The sequence below is a fragment of the Betta splendens genome, chromosome 22 (genome assembly GCF_900634795.4).
Source record: "Betta splendens chromosome 22, fBetSpl5.4, whole genome shotgun sequence".
Lineage (NCBI taxonomy): Eukaryota > Metazoa > Chordata > Actinopteri > Anabantiformes > Osphronemidae > Betta > Betta splendens.
The window spans coordinates 15,212,998-15,229,877 of record NC_040900.2 but is presented as its reverse complement, the minus strand read 5'-3'; the positions used below and the strand labels follow the sequence as shown (position 1 = coordinate 15,229,877).

The window sequence follows — 16,880 nt, the reverse complement described above, 5'->3', positions numbered from 1 at the left end:
ACAATGACGTATTGTCAACTGACGACCTTTATAAGTTAGTCTTTATTGTTTTTTTTATTTACAAACATGTTGCTCTCATTTCTGTCTAAAAATGTTGTCAGTGCGACTGATTTATTGTTTGCCACAGTAAATGCTGCAGGGTGGTTTGTGCATATATTAATTTGATCAGAGTATTGGTGGCGAGAGTAGTTTAGTTTAATAATAAAATCATACATTTAGGTCTTTTAGGACTTTACAAAATAACAGTCAAGGGACAGCTTGCTAGAAGTGAAATTATTCTGTTGTCATGTTCGTGTTTTACAAAGCCTCCTGCTGCTTACTATAAAGACACATTATTGTTATACATAGGAATAGCAGGATAAACATGTAGTGTTACTATTATATTCAGTACATAAGTAGATCAAAGCCTAAAAGAAATGCTAACATACAATAGTAGAACTATACCACCGGTAATTGTAATAAAACAAACGGCATTTAATTAATTAATTGTAGTTTGTCTCAAAATGCGCTTCTCTTTGAAAGACTGAGTGTTTGTAAGGGCTACAATTGTTAATGCTTACATGTACCTATCTTTCTTTTTTGTCGGGACAGTTTGCAAAATACTCGAAACAACAACAATGTGGAACTCACAGAAGACAACCATGAGCTTTTCACAGCGACAGACACAAATGCTCCTGAACCTCTAGTTACAGAAAGAAAGGACTCTAAGGTCTCTGACTCTGCGGATGCTGCTCTTCCCTCAGATATGTACAAGACAAAATCACAGTCTGGGGTAACAGGCCAGGAAGCCTACCAGACTTCTAAACAAGACCTTAAAGCAGCTGCAGGAAGTGGGGCAAGTACCCAATCTTCTGCAACTGGAAGCAAGGTCAGAAATGTCACAACTAAGGCAAAGGGCTCAAAAATAGGAGCATCCAGTGATAGTCCAACAAAAAGCAATGAGAAAATAGTTTCTATGTTACCAGTGCCTAAAGACCAAAGCACCAGTGGTCTTTCAAGTGCAAAGTCTAAAATACCCAAAAGGTCAACATCAGATGCTGAAGTCCACTCACCAGTGACGCCAGATAAACCGTCAGTGACTGAGGGTGCTGTGAAACTGCAAAAGCAATCTAAAATCAGAGAAGCTTTGAAATCTCCAATCGCTTCAACTAAAGCGGCCAGGAAACCAAGTTTTGAGGAAGCTAAGGGAGGGCAGCCTGCTTCAGGAGACATTTCCCCCACAAAATTCACATTTAGGACAGAAACAAAAGTTACTAAGGAAAAGTCAGAACTTAGCATTGACTCCATGAACCGGTTAAAAGGTGTAGGGAAAGGACATGAGGAGCGCAGTGGGAAAACGGGACAAACACCAGACACGGAAGTCCGAAAAAAGCAGAGTCACACGGAGAAGAATGCCTCCTCGGCATCAAAGACTCAGTTGCCTGTTTCTTCTCCAACAAGAAAGAGGAACGATGATAGAGGCATTCAAAGCAGTCCAGAACAAGAGGTGCCCTCTGATGAGAGACCTGGTCATGACGCACCACCTGCACTCCCTGAGAGTCCAAAGAAAGGTACTGTCCAGTAAGACAGCACGGGCTCAACTTGTCATGGTATACTTATGTTGGACAACAAAATCAAATGTCCTAATTCATTGATTTTCATTTAATGAAAACATATTATTTAATTTAATTAATTCTATGTCTACCTTTTTTCATTGTTCTTCTGTGTGCTACTTTCAACAGGAAGCCTGCTGTCATTAAGATCATCCAAACAACTCTCTAAACGAAGTACTAACTACGAAGATGGTGACACACTTTGTCTGTCTCCCACCAGGCAAGAGAAAACATCATGCAGACTTCCTAAGAATGAAAACATCAAACAACATCCGACATCAAGCAAGAGTCATTTAGAGGATTCCAGTGATTCACCGATATCTGTGAGCAAGCTTCCTACACGTGGTCAAAGGAGCTCAGACAAATTAAAAACCAGAAAGACGCCACATTCTCCAGCTGAAAGTTCTGATAAATCGGAACAAAACACAGGTCCAAACACTATTACAGAGACAGCTGTCAAAATATATGTAGAATCTATAGCCAGTAAGGTGGAGGAAAATGTTAGTAGTGATAAGTCAGTGATTATAAAAAAAGAAAGCAAACAGTCCAGGACCAGTGAAGTCCACATGAATAGAAAGGAGACAACGATGTTAGACAGTAGAACCACTCCCACATCTAAAGACACTTCAAAAATTCAAGCTATACCAAACAATAATATGGTTGCTACAGCAAATGCTAAGGAAACTGTCACACCTGTAGCAGACACACCGCCTAGTTGTGAGATTATAAAAGCTCAGTCACCAGTCACTGGTGATAAGGAGGTCGAGTTACTTATCAAAGAAAGACAACATGAAGATGAAGTACAAGCAAAATTAGAGTCTTCATCTCACACCCAAAGTGCCAGCACCACACAGGATGAGATAAGACCTCTGCTTCCACAAATCTCCCCTGAAGATGTTGATTTTTCTGAGACAACCCAGCTTATAATAAACCTAGAACCAGATTTAATACAGGAGAAAGAGGAAAACTGTGCAGTGCCAGTTCCTGAAACAGTATCAGGTAATAAACGTGTAAATTATATGACTGAAAAACCTGTAGCAGGTGAGAATATACAAAGCAACATAATGACCCACTTTGATGAGGAAGGCGTAACAGCGAAAAACGTTTCCCTTAAAGCGACAACAGAGTTGACTTCTAAAGGAGTAATGACAGATATTTCTGCTGAATCAGGAAAAACTATTGGCGTATCAGTTGACAGTAATCTGGTCAATACAAGCAAGCAAGAGCAAAATGAAAAGGATCAAACCCCAAATTTAATTCTTGCCAATGATACATTGCCTTCTATGTTAAGCACAGAGTTAGTGAAAAGGAAAAATTATGTTGGCGGGAAACTATCAGAGGCTTTGGACCTTCAAATGGACACTGTGACTGTTTGCAAATTTCCCAAGAATGTAGAAAGTCAGCTGAACAAAGAGCCTCTTTCACAGGGTAAAGGCTCAAAACCCAGTGAAAAGCTGAATGATGCTGCAATAGAAAGTAGTGTAAAACATTCACAGAGCATTTGCAAAGAAGAGCTTAAGGGCATAACCACTAAGGATAAAGTAAAAAATGTTACAAAACCAGAGAAAGTATCTGACCTGACATTAGAGGAGAAAGATTTACAGCCTAACTCTGAGAACAAGCCATGGACAGCAATTACAGATGCCCTGGAAGGGAAGAGCCCAGAGAGAGAGCAAGTAATGAGCTGCAGCCAGGAAACTGCAGCCACTGTGGCTGATGAACATGAATGTGAGACAAGTGGGATTAAGGAAACACAGCAAGCTGAGCAGAAGATAAGGGCATCAACTGTGAAAAATCACCCATTTCCAGCCAAACAAGATACAGTTAAGGTCAACAACACAGATAGAAAAGACAAACATGCTGCTGATGGACAGGAAAAGCAAAATCCAGAAATAAAAGCCAGCCAGAGTCCTGAAAATAAAGATGATCAAAGTAATAAAGATTTGAATTTAACAGCTAAGTCTAAAATGAGGAATCAAAAGTATGAGGAAAGTTTTCATGCTACAGACAAGTTTGAAGATGCTATAACAAGAGAGGAAAATATTAATAGAGTAGCAGGCTCCAAATATCCAGCTGTTGACCTAAAACAGGAAGCTGAGACACATAAAGCTCCCAATGAGGAAATGGAAAGCCATATTTTACAAATGGACATGGTTCAAAAATCGACAGAAAAAATAAACAATTCATCCAAACACAGTTCAGTCAAAGAGATTGTGCTTCTGGATGACAGTGAAAGTAATATCCAGCAAAATGTAATGATTAAAGATCAAAATGGGAGTATAATGAAACTAAACAAATCAACAGAATCCAAATGTTCAAATGAAGAATTAGAAGAAGAAACTTTGATTGGCAGATCAAAAGTTATGGAAAGAAGAGTAGAAATTAAAAAAACAGGTACATCTCAGAAACCTAATATTATTACTCCCAGTACTGAAAATAAAGAAAGGGCTGAAAGAAAGAATTTATGTTTGAGTGCAGTGAACAAGACTGGAGTTGAGACTGCTATTCTGCAAGTCAACAAGAAGAGGTCTGTAAATAAAAGTAACCAAATTAAATCTGTGGAACAATTGGAACATCCAAATTTTAAAACACCAGTGGAACCAGATACACTAGGGACTAAAGCCCTGAAGACTAAGGAAAAGCAAAATACAGAATCTAATACAATCCAAGAATTTAATTTGGAAAGCACTAATGGTGCCACAAGAAAAACAGAAAGCAAGTATTTGTCAGTAGCAAGTTCAAATGGGGCACCAGCTGTGATTGCTAATACTAAAGTGAAAAAACAGCAGTTCCAGGAGCACATCCTTGTAGGAGATCAACATGGGAAGATAGGAAAACCAGAAAAAATCACTGAACCCAAATCTCCAAATAAATTAAAAGAGGAGACAAAAGAAAGACAAACGAGTGATGCATCTCCCACGGAAGGGACAGAAAAAGAGGATTCAGCTTTAAATATTTTGGCTAGTAACACTGAATTTGAAACTTCTAACTTAGAAGTGACTCAAAATAACTCAATGTTTGTTACAATTCAAAGAAAAGAAACTGAGAATTTAGAAAGAAACAAAACAGAATTTGAATATTCTAACTTGAAACAAGTAACGGAATCAGAAAACACAGAAGTGAAGAAGACACGTGAAAGCAAACATGAAAAACATGACAGCATCCAAGCAGGTCCAAAAGAAAGAACTGAACGTACTCATTCACCATCAAAGACTTTCACTTTGGCATCAACAGAGATTGCTAATAGTGAAGTTGGCAACAAAGTTGTTCACATACCCATAACTGTTAAAGACCAAAAACTAGAGAATAAATCTACTGAGTCCAATGTCCTACGTGGAAATGTGCATTTAAAACAGGAAATAGACATAGTCAGAAAAGTGAATAGATCAGAAAGCCCAATTCAGGAAGTGAAGGGTTTAAGGACCAATGCACTGAGTAATCAGGATGCTGAAAATAAGCAAACAAAGGATTCACAAAAGATTCCAGATGGAAATGTTGACACTGAAATGGAACAGAAGTCCTTAACTGTAACTAATGAACACAAAGAGATAAAAGAAACAGACAAATGTAGTGGTCGACCCAAAGATTCCAACGCCTCAAACATTAATCAGGAACGTGAACCCAAGGTTGTAACCAAAGACTCCAGACTTGATCACTCAAGTGTTGACATAAATAACCAGCAAATCACAGTTACTGAATGTGATGAAGATGGAATCAAAGTAAAAAAGGAAGTGGATCAGAAAATAAACACAGCAAAAAGAGATGTTAAGCAAGAATCAGAGGGCATTCTCATAAAAGATGCATCTAACAAAGTAGTTGGCAGAGAGCAAAAGAAAATTGTCTTTACTAATGTTGAGAAGAGTGACACAATGGAAACAATAAAAACAGGCCATGGAGTGAACCAGGAGTTACAGATGTTAAAAGAGATCAATGACAACAACAGTGAGACTGCAAAGCCAACATTCATTGTCAACTCGTCTCTTCCCACAACAAAGAAACAATCCACTCCATCTCAGGTTACAAAGACAGACTCCCCGTCTAGCTGGTTGAATGTAGAACATAAGCAAAAGAAGGAGCACAAAAAAAGACTGAATGCGTCAGCCAGTGAGGATGAGTCTGCTGAGCTTGATGACTTTGAGGACTTTATCAAAAGCATTAAGGATGGTGGAACTCCTTTCGCACTACCTCCAAAGAGGCACGTTCGAAAAAAGTCTGCATCTCCATCGCCCCACTTTGTCATGCCAGCTATCAAAGAGGACCATTTTGAGAAAACGTTTGATCCTGAGGAATTTCAGTTTGGCCTAAGGAAGACTGGCACAGGTTTTAGGGATCCCTCCCCAGCTATGGTGATAAAGCAAAAAGCAGCAAACAGGGAAGAACAGACCAGGGGAACACGTGAACAAGATGGCGACTCGTCCACCACTCTTCGGTCATTAGTTGACGAGGTGGAAGGAAAGGATGGAGTCAAAGAGGGGACTGTAACCAGAAAAGAGCAACAAAACAATGGAGAAGAACCTGGGAAGCTGACATCAAGACTGGAAAGGATGTCCATCCTCTCCAGCTTACTGAGTTCCCCTCGGACCAGCAGGAAGAACAAAGAGGAAGCCACCCCTGCCTCAAATAGCCAGCTTTCATCTAAGCAACAACAAGATGTCCCCTCCCTTGGAAAGCAGTTAGCTAATGACTCACCTCAGCTTGGCAATGTAGATACGGAGGGCGTGAAAAGCAAACATAAAGGCCCACTGGTGGCTGGTGGTATAGGTAAGGTTAGTGAAGCAGCACTTAGCCCCTCCTCCCCTCCTTCCCCACCCTCATTCTCAGAGATAAAGCTGCCTGATCATTTAGAGAAATACCTCAAGAAGAACACAAAGGATCCTGCGGTGTCCCAGAGCTGTATGCAAATGACTAAAACTCAACTAAAGCCTGAGGAGAGTCCTGTTATGGACACACCCTCTATAGCTGGAGTACCTACTGTGGATGCTGGGCTAAAATACAACCAGATGAAAGCTCAAAATGGAATTAGTTCTACTAAAACAAAGGTGAGTATGACTTTTTAAAAAGAAAAAAAAAATATTTATTGAAAGCACTACAGGAGAACCAATTTGAATAGACCTGATGTGCTTTTATGCCAAGTACTCATATTACTACTGTAGCATGGTTGTATGTGCCCTCATTCCATATCCTGTTCCTTTGTTTTGTGTTGCAAGTGAGGACAAGACAGGAACATGTCCTTGCTGTGGAATTTTGCACAAAATCATCTCAATGAAGCTTAGCTGTCATGTCATGATACTAGACTAGATTTGCATTCAAATGCAAATAAAGCAAACTATGCAAACAAAGCATGTATAAGCCCATGGGCAATATTGTTTCGTACCAATGCGATCGCTAGGTTGTTGTGTTTGATGCTGACTGCAGTTATCAGGTGTTGGAACACAGAGTGTGACAGCTTCCTGTGTGTGGGACTTGATGCAGCCCACTCAGAATTGATCCTGCTGACCACTGTGCCACAGCAACAATATAAACAAGGTGTTCTTAATGCTGTGGCTGATCAGTGTAATGTGTCGGCTCCATGCAACTACAGTAGATACGTGTTTTGACAATGTTGGAACATAACTAGTGGTGTAACGTTATCAAAGTGTATGATAAAAAATAACTTTTTTTGGAAGTAATTATACATATTAATCCCTGTTGTTCATAATTTTACATTTCCTCAGACACCTGCAGTGAGAGGGGTCCACAAAAGACCTGGAAAGGTATTCTTAAATCTATTAAACCCATTTTTGCTTTATATGTGTTGGATATGATGTTGCAATAACAACATCATAATTGTTTTTGTTGAGATTGTTATGTATGAGAATGCCGAATTTGGAGGGGATATGTTTGAGATTTACCGTGACGTAGAAGACGCCACCTCCATGAAGCTGTCCCATGTCATCTCAGTCAGGACCATCAGAGGATGGTATGGCTCATCTTGTTGTTGTCTATTCATTGTGGACAAAGATCCTTTTGTTCTATACTGTTTGTTAACTGCTGTGAGACTAATAAACGGTTCTGATAAATTATTATTATTATTCTGATAAATCTGGTAAATTACATTAAAATCGAGTTGGGATGACAGAATTTTGCATTTTTTCTATCCTTGGATGTAATGCAGCTGTTCTTCTCCATCTCTCTCTTAAACTATGCACGAGACAAATTTTTTAATGATCAATTCCATCCTTCTTTAGTTGGCTTCTCTATGAAAAACCTGGTTTCCAGGGCCGTGTAATTGCCCTAGAGGAAGGCTCTATGGAGCTCATAGTGAATGTGTGGGCAGCGGAGGCAACTACAACAGCAGTGGATGAGAGGGGCCAGGTTGTCCCAACAGAGCCAATAGTGATAGGTTCACTCAGACTGGCAGTCAATGTAAGAAACACTGTTCATTTATCACACTGCATCAATATTATTATTGTAATTGTCTTTAGGTATTGGTCCCTGCAGAATTTATATAGGATCTAAGATTGAATTGTTTAATGGATGAAACAGTTATTTAATGGACTAGGGAGTTATTTAATAATAGTTATATTATTGCCACCTGTCTTGTACCAAGAGCTGGCATTCAATACTTCACTATATAAGCAGGGTTCCTTATTACTTACTGTAAGTATTGTAAAGTATTTACAATGCCAATTTGCTGAAATTGCTACAATGCCAAAAATAGTATATGATTCAAAACTGTACATTCTGTACTTACTGTAGAATAGCAATATTCTTTTCTTGCGCTTTGGCTCTGAAAATTTTAAATGCCCAGCTTCATTATTATATACATTATTATATACGTTATTGTCTTATTTTCATTTGTAGGACTATAGCATTCCCCAAATTGACCTGTTCACAGAGGTGAATGGGATGGGGAGGATGACATCTTACTGTGATGAAACTCTAGAGCTTGCCTCTTTTGGGATCCCGCAGGACACTGGCTCTATTAAGGTCCATTCTGGAGTGTAAGTTCCACTGTGCACTTGTCGTGACAAAATATTGCGTAATGCATATACAGTACTGTACTGTGGAATGTTGCATCAAAAAGTACTGAATACTGAATAGCAATGTTGAATGAGTTACCTTATGAGTTGTCTAGTGTTAGGCAAAGAAGAACTTTAGCTAGCAAATTTTAAATCAATGGTTACTCTAGGGCAGTGGTTCTTGTTGGAGGTACTGAACCCACCAATTTCATATGCAGATTCCTAGAACCCTTCTTTATTGAAAAAAAATGTGTTTTTTTTAAATTCAAGACATAGATATATGTTTTACTGGTTCATAAAATGAATTGTGTATTAATAGCACTGTGTTCAAAGAACAAAACCAATACAATGCATGAACTCAAATTGTATACAAAATTTTTCAAAAAAGACATGACCTTTTGTAATACTACCACACTGAAATGGTTTCAATTTTTTACCTTATTTATTCCAGTGATGAACTTATCACCTAATTTCCACCAGGCTACACCGCTACAATAATAATGAATATTTACTGTTTTCTTTTACATGTTTTTAACACTCAAGAGACCACTTGAACACTGCAGTAGCGGCAAAATGAATTGGCCTCATTCAACAGGTTGAATTTGAACGTAGCATCCAACTCACAGACAGGCTGCTTGGTTTGCTCACCAGTCTCTGCACCACCGGAGTCTTTTCTTTTACTAGTTTGATTGATAGAGGGGATGAGCCAATCAGCTACGTGTGAAAACAGTTTTTGGTGATGTACGTGCCAATCACAATGAAATCAAAACATGACAAAAAAGCAGTGTCAGAACTATCGTATATTGGCTCTACCATATCCTCGATCGCGCAAACCCCAAAACTATAAATACAATAATTACCGTATGTCTGGCAACACTGGCGCCAAATCCCCTGCAGCACAGATTGGCCAAGTAATGTAGCAGGATCATCTGCAATCAATGATCGCCAAGCGGGTGTGTCATCACGAATCATATGAGTCGTGAGCGTGTCTTGTGTCTTGACCTCCGCCGAACCCTTGAGACTGACTCAAGGAACCCCTAGGGTTCGATCAAACCCTGATTAGGAAACACCTAGCACTACGGAACAGTTTTCAAGTTATTATTGATGCATCTTTCTGCCAGCTTATCAGAATGTTGGTGTACTGTGCAACTTCTGTTTTTTGTTTATGATGGAATGCAAGCTGCAGGCCAACACTTTTCATAGTCATAGTTTTGACTGCAGATGACTGCTGGAGGGTCGTACTTAAATTTTGAATATTTTGTGGTGTAGAGAGTGTAAGTTCTGCATTTTGCCCATTACTGTCATGTTAAGGACACTACCCACTTCCCCTTCCTTTCTCTCACCCACTCCCTCTTGCTGTGATTGTGTGTCTTTAGCTGGCTGGTGTACAGTGATCCAGGCTTTGGTGGTATGGTAGGAGTCCTGGATGTGGGAGAATATCCCTGCCCAGAAACCTGGGGGTTCCCTGAGCCCTACATCGGGTCTCTCAGACCTCTCAGCGTGGTATGTTAAATAAAATATTCATGCACATTTACACTGAACTGTCGGTTTTCTTTTCTTGACAAATGCATTCATTCATTTTAGGGAGCCATAAGGGTGGAGCATCCTAACGAAGTCAAGGTTTGTTCTGAATCGCATTAAAAATGTTACACAGTATCATTATCTGTGTCAACACAAACCTCAACTATTGAAATTCTAAATTTCAATAGTTGAAATTTGCCTGATTGAGCTTTATCTTTATGTGCCTTGTCAGTGAAGAGCAGAATTTTGAATTCTATTCTAGAATTTAAAGAGCAACAAAGCCATGGATTCATTTTTCAGCATTACTGCGAGAAATCTCCTAATTTGAGCAATATTCCTGAAATCGAAATAGACGGTTCTAATTTCTTTAATCTGTGATGTAAAATGGATGTCTTGGTCAAAGATGACACTAAGGTTCCTCACAGTAGAACTTGAAGATACAGTAGTAGTAGGTCAGTCTGATTTAACTATTGCATGTATCTCTGGGATTTTTGGGCCCAAGTACAGTAACCTCAAGTTAATTTGTATGGGGTGCCAAATGTAAAAGGAGCACCTATAACTAGTTTTCTCACATTTAACTAAATGACACAACATGTTTTCTCACATTTAGTTAAATGTGCAAAAGTCTAAATGTAAATGTTAAATGTTAATTGTAAATGTTAAATGTAAATGTTAAATGTTAAATGTTAAATGTAAATGTTAAATGTTAAATGCTAAATGTTAAATGTAAATGTTAAATGTAAATGTTAAATGTAAATGTTAAATGCTAAATGCTAAATGCTAAATGTTAAATGTAAATGTTAAATGTTAAATGTAAATGTTAAATGTTGGCCGAGTGTAAACTGAATATTCATGAATGGGCAAGTAGACTCCACCCCTACCCTCAAACAGCGCTGGTCTCAGATCAGAGACGCAAACTCAATCACCTCAAACAGTGCGTGCAAACCCCGCCCACATCTGATCTGGAAACTTTTGTTTTTAGCCTGGACGTAACTTCGGCTAGCTAGTATAGTTAGCCAACTAATCCTCCACCGGCGCCACAGAAATATTCTTTTTAAACCTACTTGACTCCTCATTAATGGTGTTTACGACAGAACGGCAGTTTGAAGCGGAGCCTCAGCCCGCACACCTGCCGTTACAGCCCGTTCAATCTCCCCCAACGGGAGGGAGTCGGAGCTGGCAGCCATGATGGCTTCGACTTCAGGCTTCTCTGTAGTATTTTCGTGCACCGAACCAGAGTCAGATGTGGGCGGAGCTATGCGTACTGTTTGACGTGTTTGAGTTCGCGTCTCTGATATGAGAGCAGCGCTGTTTGAGGGTAGCGATGGAGTCTACTTGCCCATTCATGAATATTCAGTTTTACACTCGGCCAACATTTAACATTTACATTTAACATTTACATTTAACATTTAACATTTACATTTAACATTTACATTTAACATTTAACATTTAACATTTACATTTAACATTTAACATTTAGATTTAACATTTACCATTTACATTTATATTTAACATTTACATTTATATTTAACATTTACATTTAGACTTTTGCACATTTAACTAAATGTGAGAAATCATGTTGTGTCATTTAGTTAAATGTGAGAAAACTAGTTATAGGTGCTACTTTTACATTTGGCACCCCATAAATTTGGAGTTAGTTGAAGGACATTACAACCGCAGGTCATTCTAATTCACGTTGTCATGGCTTTGACCCCTTTTATATCCTTCTCTCTTCCAGGCCTTAGTGTTTGAAAAGTCCAACTTTGATGGTGCGTGCATTGAGGTAGACAGTAATATCTATAACTTGATAAATCTGGAAGAAGAGGAAACAGACAAACATAATAAGAACACGAAGACACTGCCCACAGTGGGGTCTCTAAAGATACTTGGTGGTCTGTGAGTATCTAATGATGTAATCTGCGCATGCTTACCTTTCCTGTTGCTAGGGCAAAATGAGGTTGACAGTTTTGTTCACTTTCGCTCAATTTACAACAAAAGTCATCGTAATTTTTACCTGAGCAAAATTCATTCTTAATAGCCGTTTAGTGATGCTTGTGATATTGTCCTTGAAGCTGGGTGGCCTATCAAGAGGTGAACTTTGGGGGTGCACAGTTCGTCCTGGAAGAGGGGGAGTATCCTCACTGCAGTGACTGGGGGGGGACCGAAGATGGGCTCTTGTCACTCCGGCCTGTGTGTGCTGTAAGTATCATCTGAAAACCTGCAAGAATCCTGTTTGATGAGACTTTACACAGTTCCTAATTGATTCCTGTACTGAGATATTTCAAATTAGAAAATTGAAGGTTTTTTTGTATTTTCCCAAGGATTTTGTGTCTCCACACATTAAATTGTTCAGCGAGCGGAACTTTGGTGAGCTGGGGCTTAGTGTGGACTTGCTGAATCCAATCATCAACATGGAGGACACCCACCATGGTAGCAAAACCCAGTCCGCCAACGTGATGGGTGGAGTGTAAGTTAAAGACTTGCAGACGCAAGCTGTTACTACATGTAAACATGTCCACCTAACACATACTGTACACAGCCTCAGAGGTTACAATTGAGAAATATCTAGTGTGACTGAGGCATTTGTATTATGTGTCGCGTCTCAAATCAAAACAGTATGTTCTGAAAATGCGTTGTTTTTGGTTCCTGGCAGATGGGTGGCATTTGAACAACCTGGGTTCAGTGGAGAGCTCTATGTGCTGGAGAAAGGCCTGTATGCAAGTCCTGAGGACTGGGGGGCTCAGACCTGCAAGATCTCATCCATACAACCAGTTTTTCATGTAAGACACTATTTAAAATTATTTTTCAGTCATCCAGTAGTGCATCTACAGCTTAATGGCTCCAGATTTTTAAATGTTTTGTCTTTTGTTATTTTCTTAGCTCGTAAGTTGTCCATTATTTATTCACATATTACTTGTATTACTTTGTATTAGTATTATCGCTTGTAAGAATTTTGGTGCTAAGGTTTTAATGGTAGACTAAAAAAAGGCTAAAAGACTAAAAAAATGACAATATGCAAGATAAACATAACAAAGGAACCAAGCTCCAACCAAGAGTTCTAAAAGATATTATTATTTATTCTTAGCTATGAAGTAATGTCCAAATTGCTAAGTACTCACATTAAGTGCTTTTATACCTTCACCACTAAACGGTGGAAGATTACTTTATATACAGTAGCATGATGACTGCTTGGTCTCATTATGGGCTGCATATCAGTGAAAAAAAGTTTCTGTTCAGAAATATATATATTATATTGTAAATATTACACATACTGCACAAAAACCACTGCCAGCATGCATATTATACCCACCTGAAAATGTCAGAATAAATACTGTAAAGTGAGATACTTACAGTATAAGTACATTTATAGTTTTTATTTTAAATTTTTTTACCCTCTTGCATTACTTTTAAAACTTTGCAAAATATTCCTTCATACCAACAAAAAGTTTTCTTAATGGCCTGTATGTTCTGCCTCTGTGTTGTAGGATTCGCTGATGGGGACAACAAAATTTAAGGTACCATCTACGGTGCTTTATGTGTCAGAAGAGTGGTTGTGTTAGTCGAGTGACTAAGTGCGTTTTGATGCGTGTGTGTTACAGGTGCAGCTGTATTCTGAGCCAGACTTCCAGGGTAAGCTGGTGGCTCTGGAGGACAGTACAGCAGCTTTGGTTGAAGACTTCCTGCCCAGGTCCTGCAAAGTGTTGGCGGGCAGGTGGGCACCATTAGAACTGTAATTAGTGAGGAAGTTATTTGCAAATCATTTTGAACAATATTGATGAATGTGTGTGCTTGTGTGTGTTGCTGCATGTCAGCTGGGTGGCATATGAGGGAGCTCGTTTCACAGGCAACATGTATGTGCTGGAGGAGGGAGAATATCCCAACACAGAGGCAATGGGCTTCTTGTCCTCAGACTCTACCATCCGCTGCATACAGACCACTGGACATGTAAGTGGTGTATGTGCGTGCGTGCGTGCGTGCGTGCGTGTGTGTCATAAATGAAATGTCTCCTCTGTCCAGGAGTTCTCTCTGCCCTCCATCATCTTGTTCAGTAAGGTTGGCTGTAAAGGTCGCAGGGTGGACTTAACTAGTGGAGCTGTAAACCTTCAGCAGGCGGGCCTTCATACACACATACGCTCCCTGGTGGTAGAAGGAGGAATGTATGTCACCATTTTATACTTCCACAGTTATATTTTAGACATTTTGAGACAGTAAATCCTAACATAGCAGTCACATTTCTAATCTGAATCTAAGAGTCAACAAAGAATTATACATTGTTTCCAATTGTCGAAGGCTAAAGTGAAGGCTAAACTAGTACACATGGCTATCTTGACTCCAGGTGGGTTTTGTATGAAGGCACAAACTACCGTGGTCGACAGCTGCTTCTTCAGCCAAGTGAAGTGGGTGATTTGTGCAAGTTAACTGGCTGGCAGAGAATAGGATCCCTACGTCCATTACACCAGGTATAAACAGAGAACTACTCAAGTACAGCAATTTCAGTTAAATCTCATGTTCATAAATGTTTTGTTTACAAAAAGCCACATTTTTAACTCATAGTATATAATTAGTTCAATATAAATTAAATCTAATGTGGTGTTCCTGCAACAGAAACAGATGTACTTCCGTCTGAGGAACAGGAAGACAGGATGTGTGATGTCCCTGACAGGATCTGTGGAGGATGTCAAGCTGATGAGGGTTCAAGCACTGGAGGAAAGTGGTGGGATAGAGCAAGTGTGGCTCTATCGAGAGGGACAGATCACCTGCAAGGTACTGGACGGGAACCGCATCATTCATAGGAGGGACAAATAGGTCAGGGTTACTTTAAAAGGACTCTACTCCTCAGCAGGGAGTGGGCGTAGCACTGCAGCGAGGAAGAGAACCTTCACCTACTTTCCACATACAAACAGCCAATTGTGTTGGAATGACCCAGCCCAGAGCTACTGATTGAACATATCTGTTTGTTGTAGGATCTTTCTGAACCACCAGTTCTACATCTTACACTAGTATATGAAAAATGTGACCATTTAGATAAATCATAAATGTATGTGTGTATATAAATGCGATGTCGGACACTGTTTTCGTACAATAACTCTTTGCTTGGAAACAAGGGTCAGACAATATACAAAACAGGATACATGTTCATAAAGGAAAACTACAGCACAGAGAACTTAAACCTGTAGGTTTTAGTGTATATAAATATATATAAATGAGATTAAATAGAACTGATTTTCAGAGCTTATGATGAAGTTTTTGGAGTTCTGGTTTGGCTCTTAACACAAGTAAAAAAAAATGTTTTATTACAATGTAAGACTCTTATTTCGGAACCCTTATTTTGTCTACCCTGTCCTCAGCTGTTGGAGGACTGTTTTCTGGAGACTTCAGGCAGCATTCTGATGGCTGGCTGTCGGCTTTGTGTGTCTCCTGAGCGAGGCAAAGAAAACCAGCTGTGGAACGTCACCACTGACGGGCTGGTGCGCTGCCTCGTGAAGCCTGATCTGGTCCTAGAAGTCAAAGGTCAGAAAGCTGAGTCCTATCACACTTACGTTTCATAAGAACTGACTACTATGGTCAGTGCAGCTTCAATATGAATTCCAACACAACATTGCCATCTCCTGGTGCTATACAGTGGAGCAGCATCGCCTTTCATGTCGTGGTGTAAACACTCTGTACAGTAAATATATTTCATCATATAAAGCTATATATGCATATGTGCTCTCTCTGTGTCCCAGGTGGTCATCAGTTTGACAAGAACCAGGTGATTCTCAACATGTATGAGGAGAGAAAACTGAACCAGAAGTGGACTTTGGAGGTCCTGTGATCTGATAAGTTCACTACAGTACAGGGGATTTTTTCTTCAAAACAGATGTTTAGTCATTTAAGGAATGAACGGCAACCATTGCCTGTATGGGATATTGCCATTATTAACCAATCTCAGTGGCAACAGTTGAAACAGCAGGTGATCAAACATATATATGTATGTATACCCAAGACTCCATGACCTGTCTGCACTGCATGTACTGTAGAGTCAGCCTTGTTTCAGGGCTTTATGATGGTACGTTTCTACAGTGTCTGTCATGATCTGTGCAAATATGAATGTAGTGGCCTTCACACTGACAGCTGCGATACAAAATCGAATACACACTCCAAAGATGTTTTTTAAATGTGTGTAGAGTTTTTTTAACTTTTTAGGACTTTATAGTTTTTACACTTTTTCACAAACTGAACTTTACCATTCCAGACTGTACATAAGCAAGTGTAAAGTATAGTGTCCAATTTTAAAAGCGATGCTTACTGTTGACTGTAAATATGTGAATGAACAACCGAAATCCATTACAGATGAAAATGTAATTATCTTTTCTGTATCCTTTAATGCACAATAAAAAAAGTGTAAGGGCCGACCTTCAATCTTGTAATAGTTAGCTGAATGTGTGTGTATGTGTATAAGTGTACCTGCAACTGTGACAGCCATCAATGTGCGCAAAACAATTTCCCTCTGATGAATAAAGTTTTTTTAATCTTGAATCTTGATCATATTGCACAAGCTATAAAGCAGATACACTCACTTCCTATTTTGACTTTATAAAGCTTAGTCATGCCACAGAGTAATGCTCGTCTGGAACATATGAAGCAAGTAATATTACTCGAATGATCATTCTAAATAGTTGTTTTGGTTAAATATTAAATACAAATTAGATCAGTAATGAGTTGCAATTTCATTTGATTCATGTATCACAAATTTGTGTTTAAGTAGAAATGTGTCTCATCAAAA

General features: G+C 39.1%; 1 protein-coding gene across 3 annotated transcripts in view; it reads left to right on the top strand.

Moving 5' to 3' along the window:
- crybg1a (crystallin beta-gamma domain containing 1a) overlaps nucleotides 1-16,633 on the top strand; it is a 38,921-nt gene extending 22,288 nt beyond the window's left edge. For 2 of the 3 annotated variants that reach the window (XM_029138495.3, XM_029138496.3), the window contains 20 exons: nucleotides 592-1,550; nucleotides 1,722-6,631; nucleotides 7,307-7,345; nucleotides 7,433-7,551; nucleotides 7,820-7,997; nucleotides 8,436-8,575; nucleotides 9,970-10,096; nucleotides 10,178-10,213; nucleotides 11,853-12,010; nucleotides 12,187-12,313; nucleotides 12,436-12,581; nucleotides 12,768-12,894; nucleotides 13,600-13,629; nucleotides 13,714-13,826; nucleotides 13,927-14,059; nucleotides 14,132-14,271; nucleotides 14,451-14,574; nucleotides 14,720-14,878; nucleotides 15,463-15,625; nucleotides 15,841-16,633. In XM_029138495.3, coding sequence (XP_028994328.1) covers nucleotides 592-1,550; nucleotides 1,722-6,631; nucleotides 7,307-7,345; nucleotides 7,433-7,551; nucleotides 7,820-7,997; nucleotides 8,436-8,575; nucleotides 9,970-10,096; nucleotides 10,178-10,213; nucleotides 11,853-12,010; nucleotides 12,187-12,313; nucleotides 12,436-12,581; nucleotides 12,768-12,894; nucleotides 13,600-13,629; nucleotides 13,714-13,826; nucleotides 13,927-14,059; nucleotides 14,132-14,271; nucleotides 14,451-14,574; nucleotides 14,720-14,878; nucleotides 15,463-15,625; nucleotides 15,841-15,929 — 8,017 coding nt within the window. In that variant the 3' untranslated portion in view covers nucleotides 15,930-16,633. The other variant, XM_055505509.1, reaches the window with a different exon arrangement.
- The last annotated feature ends 247 nt before the right edge of the window (nucleotides 16,634-16,880 follow it).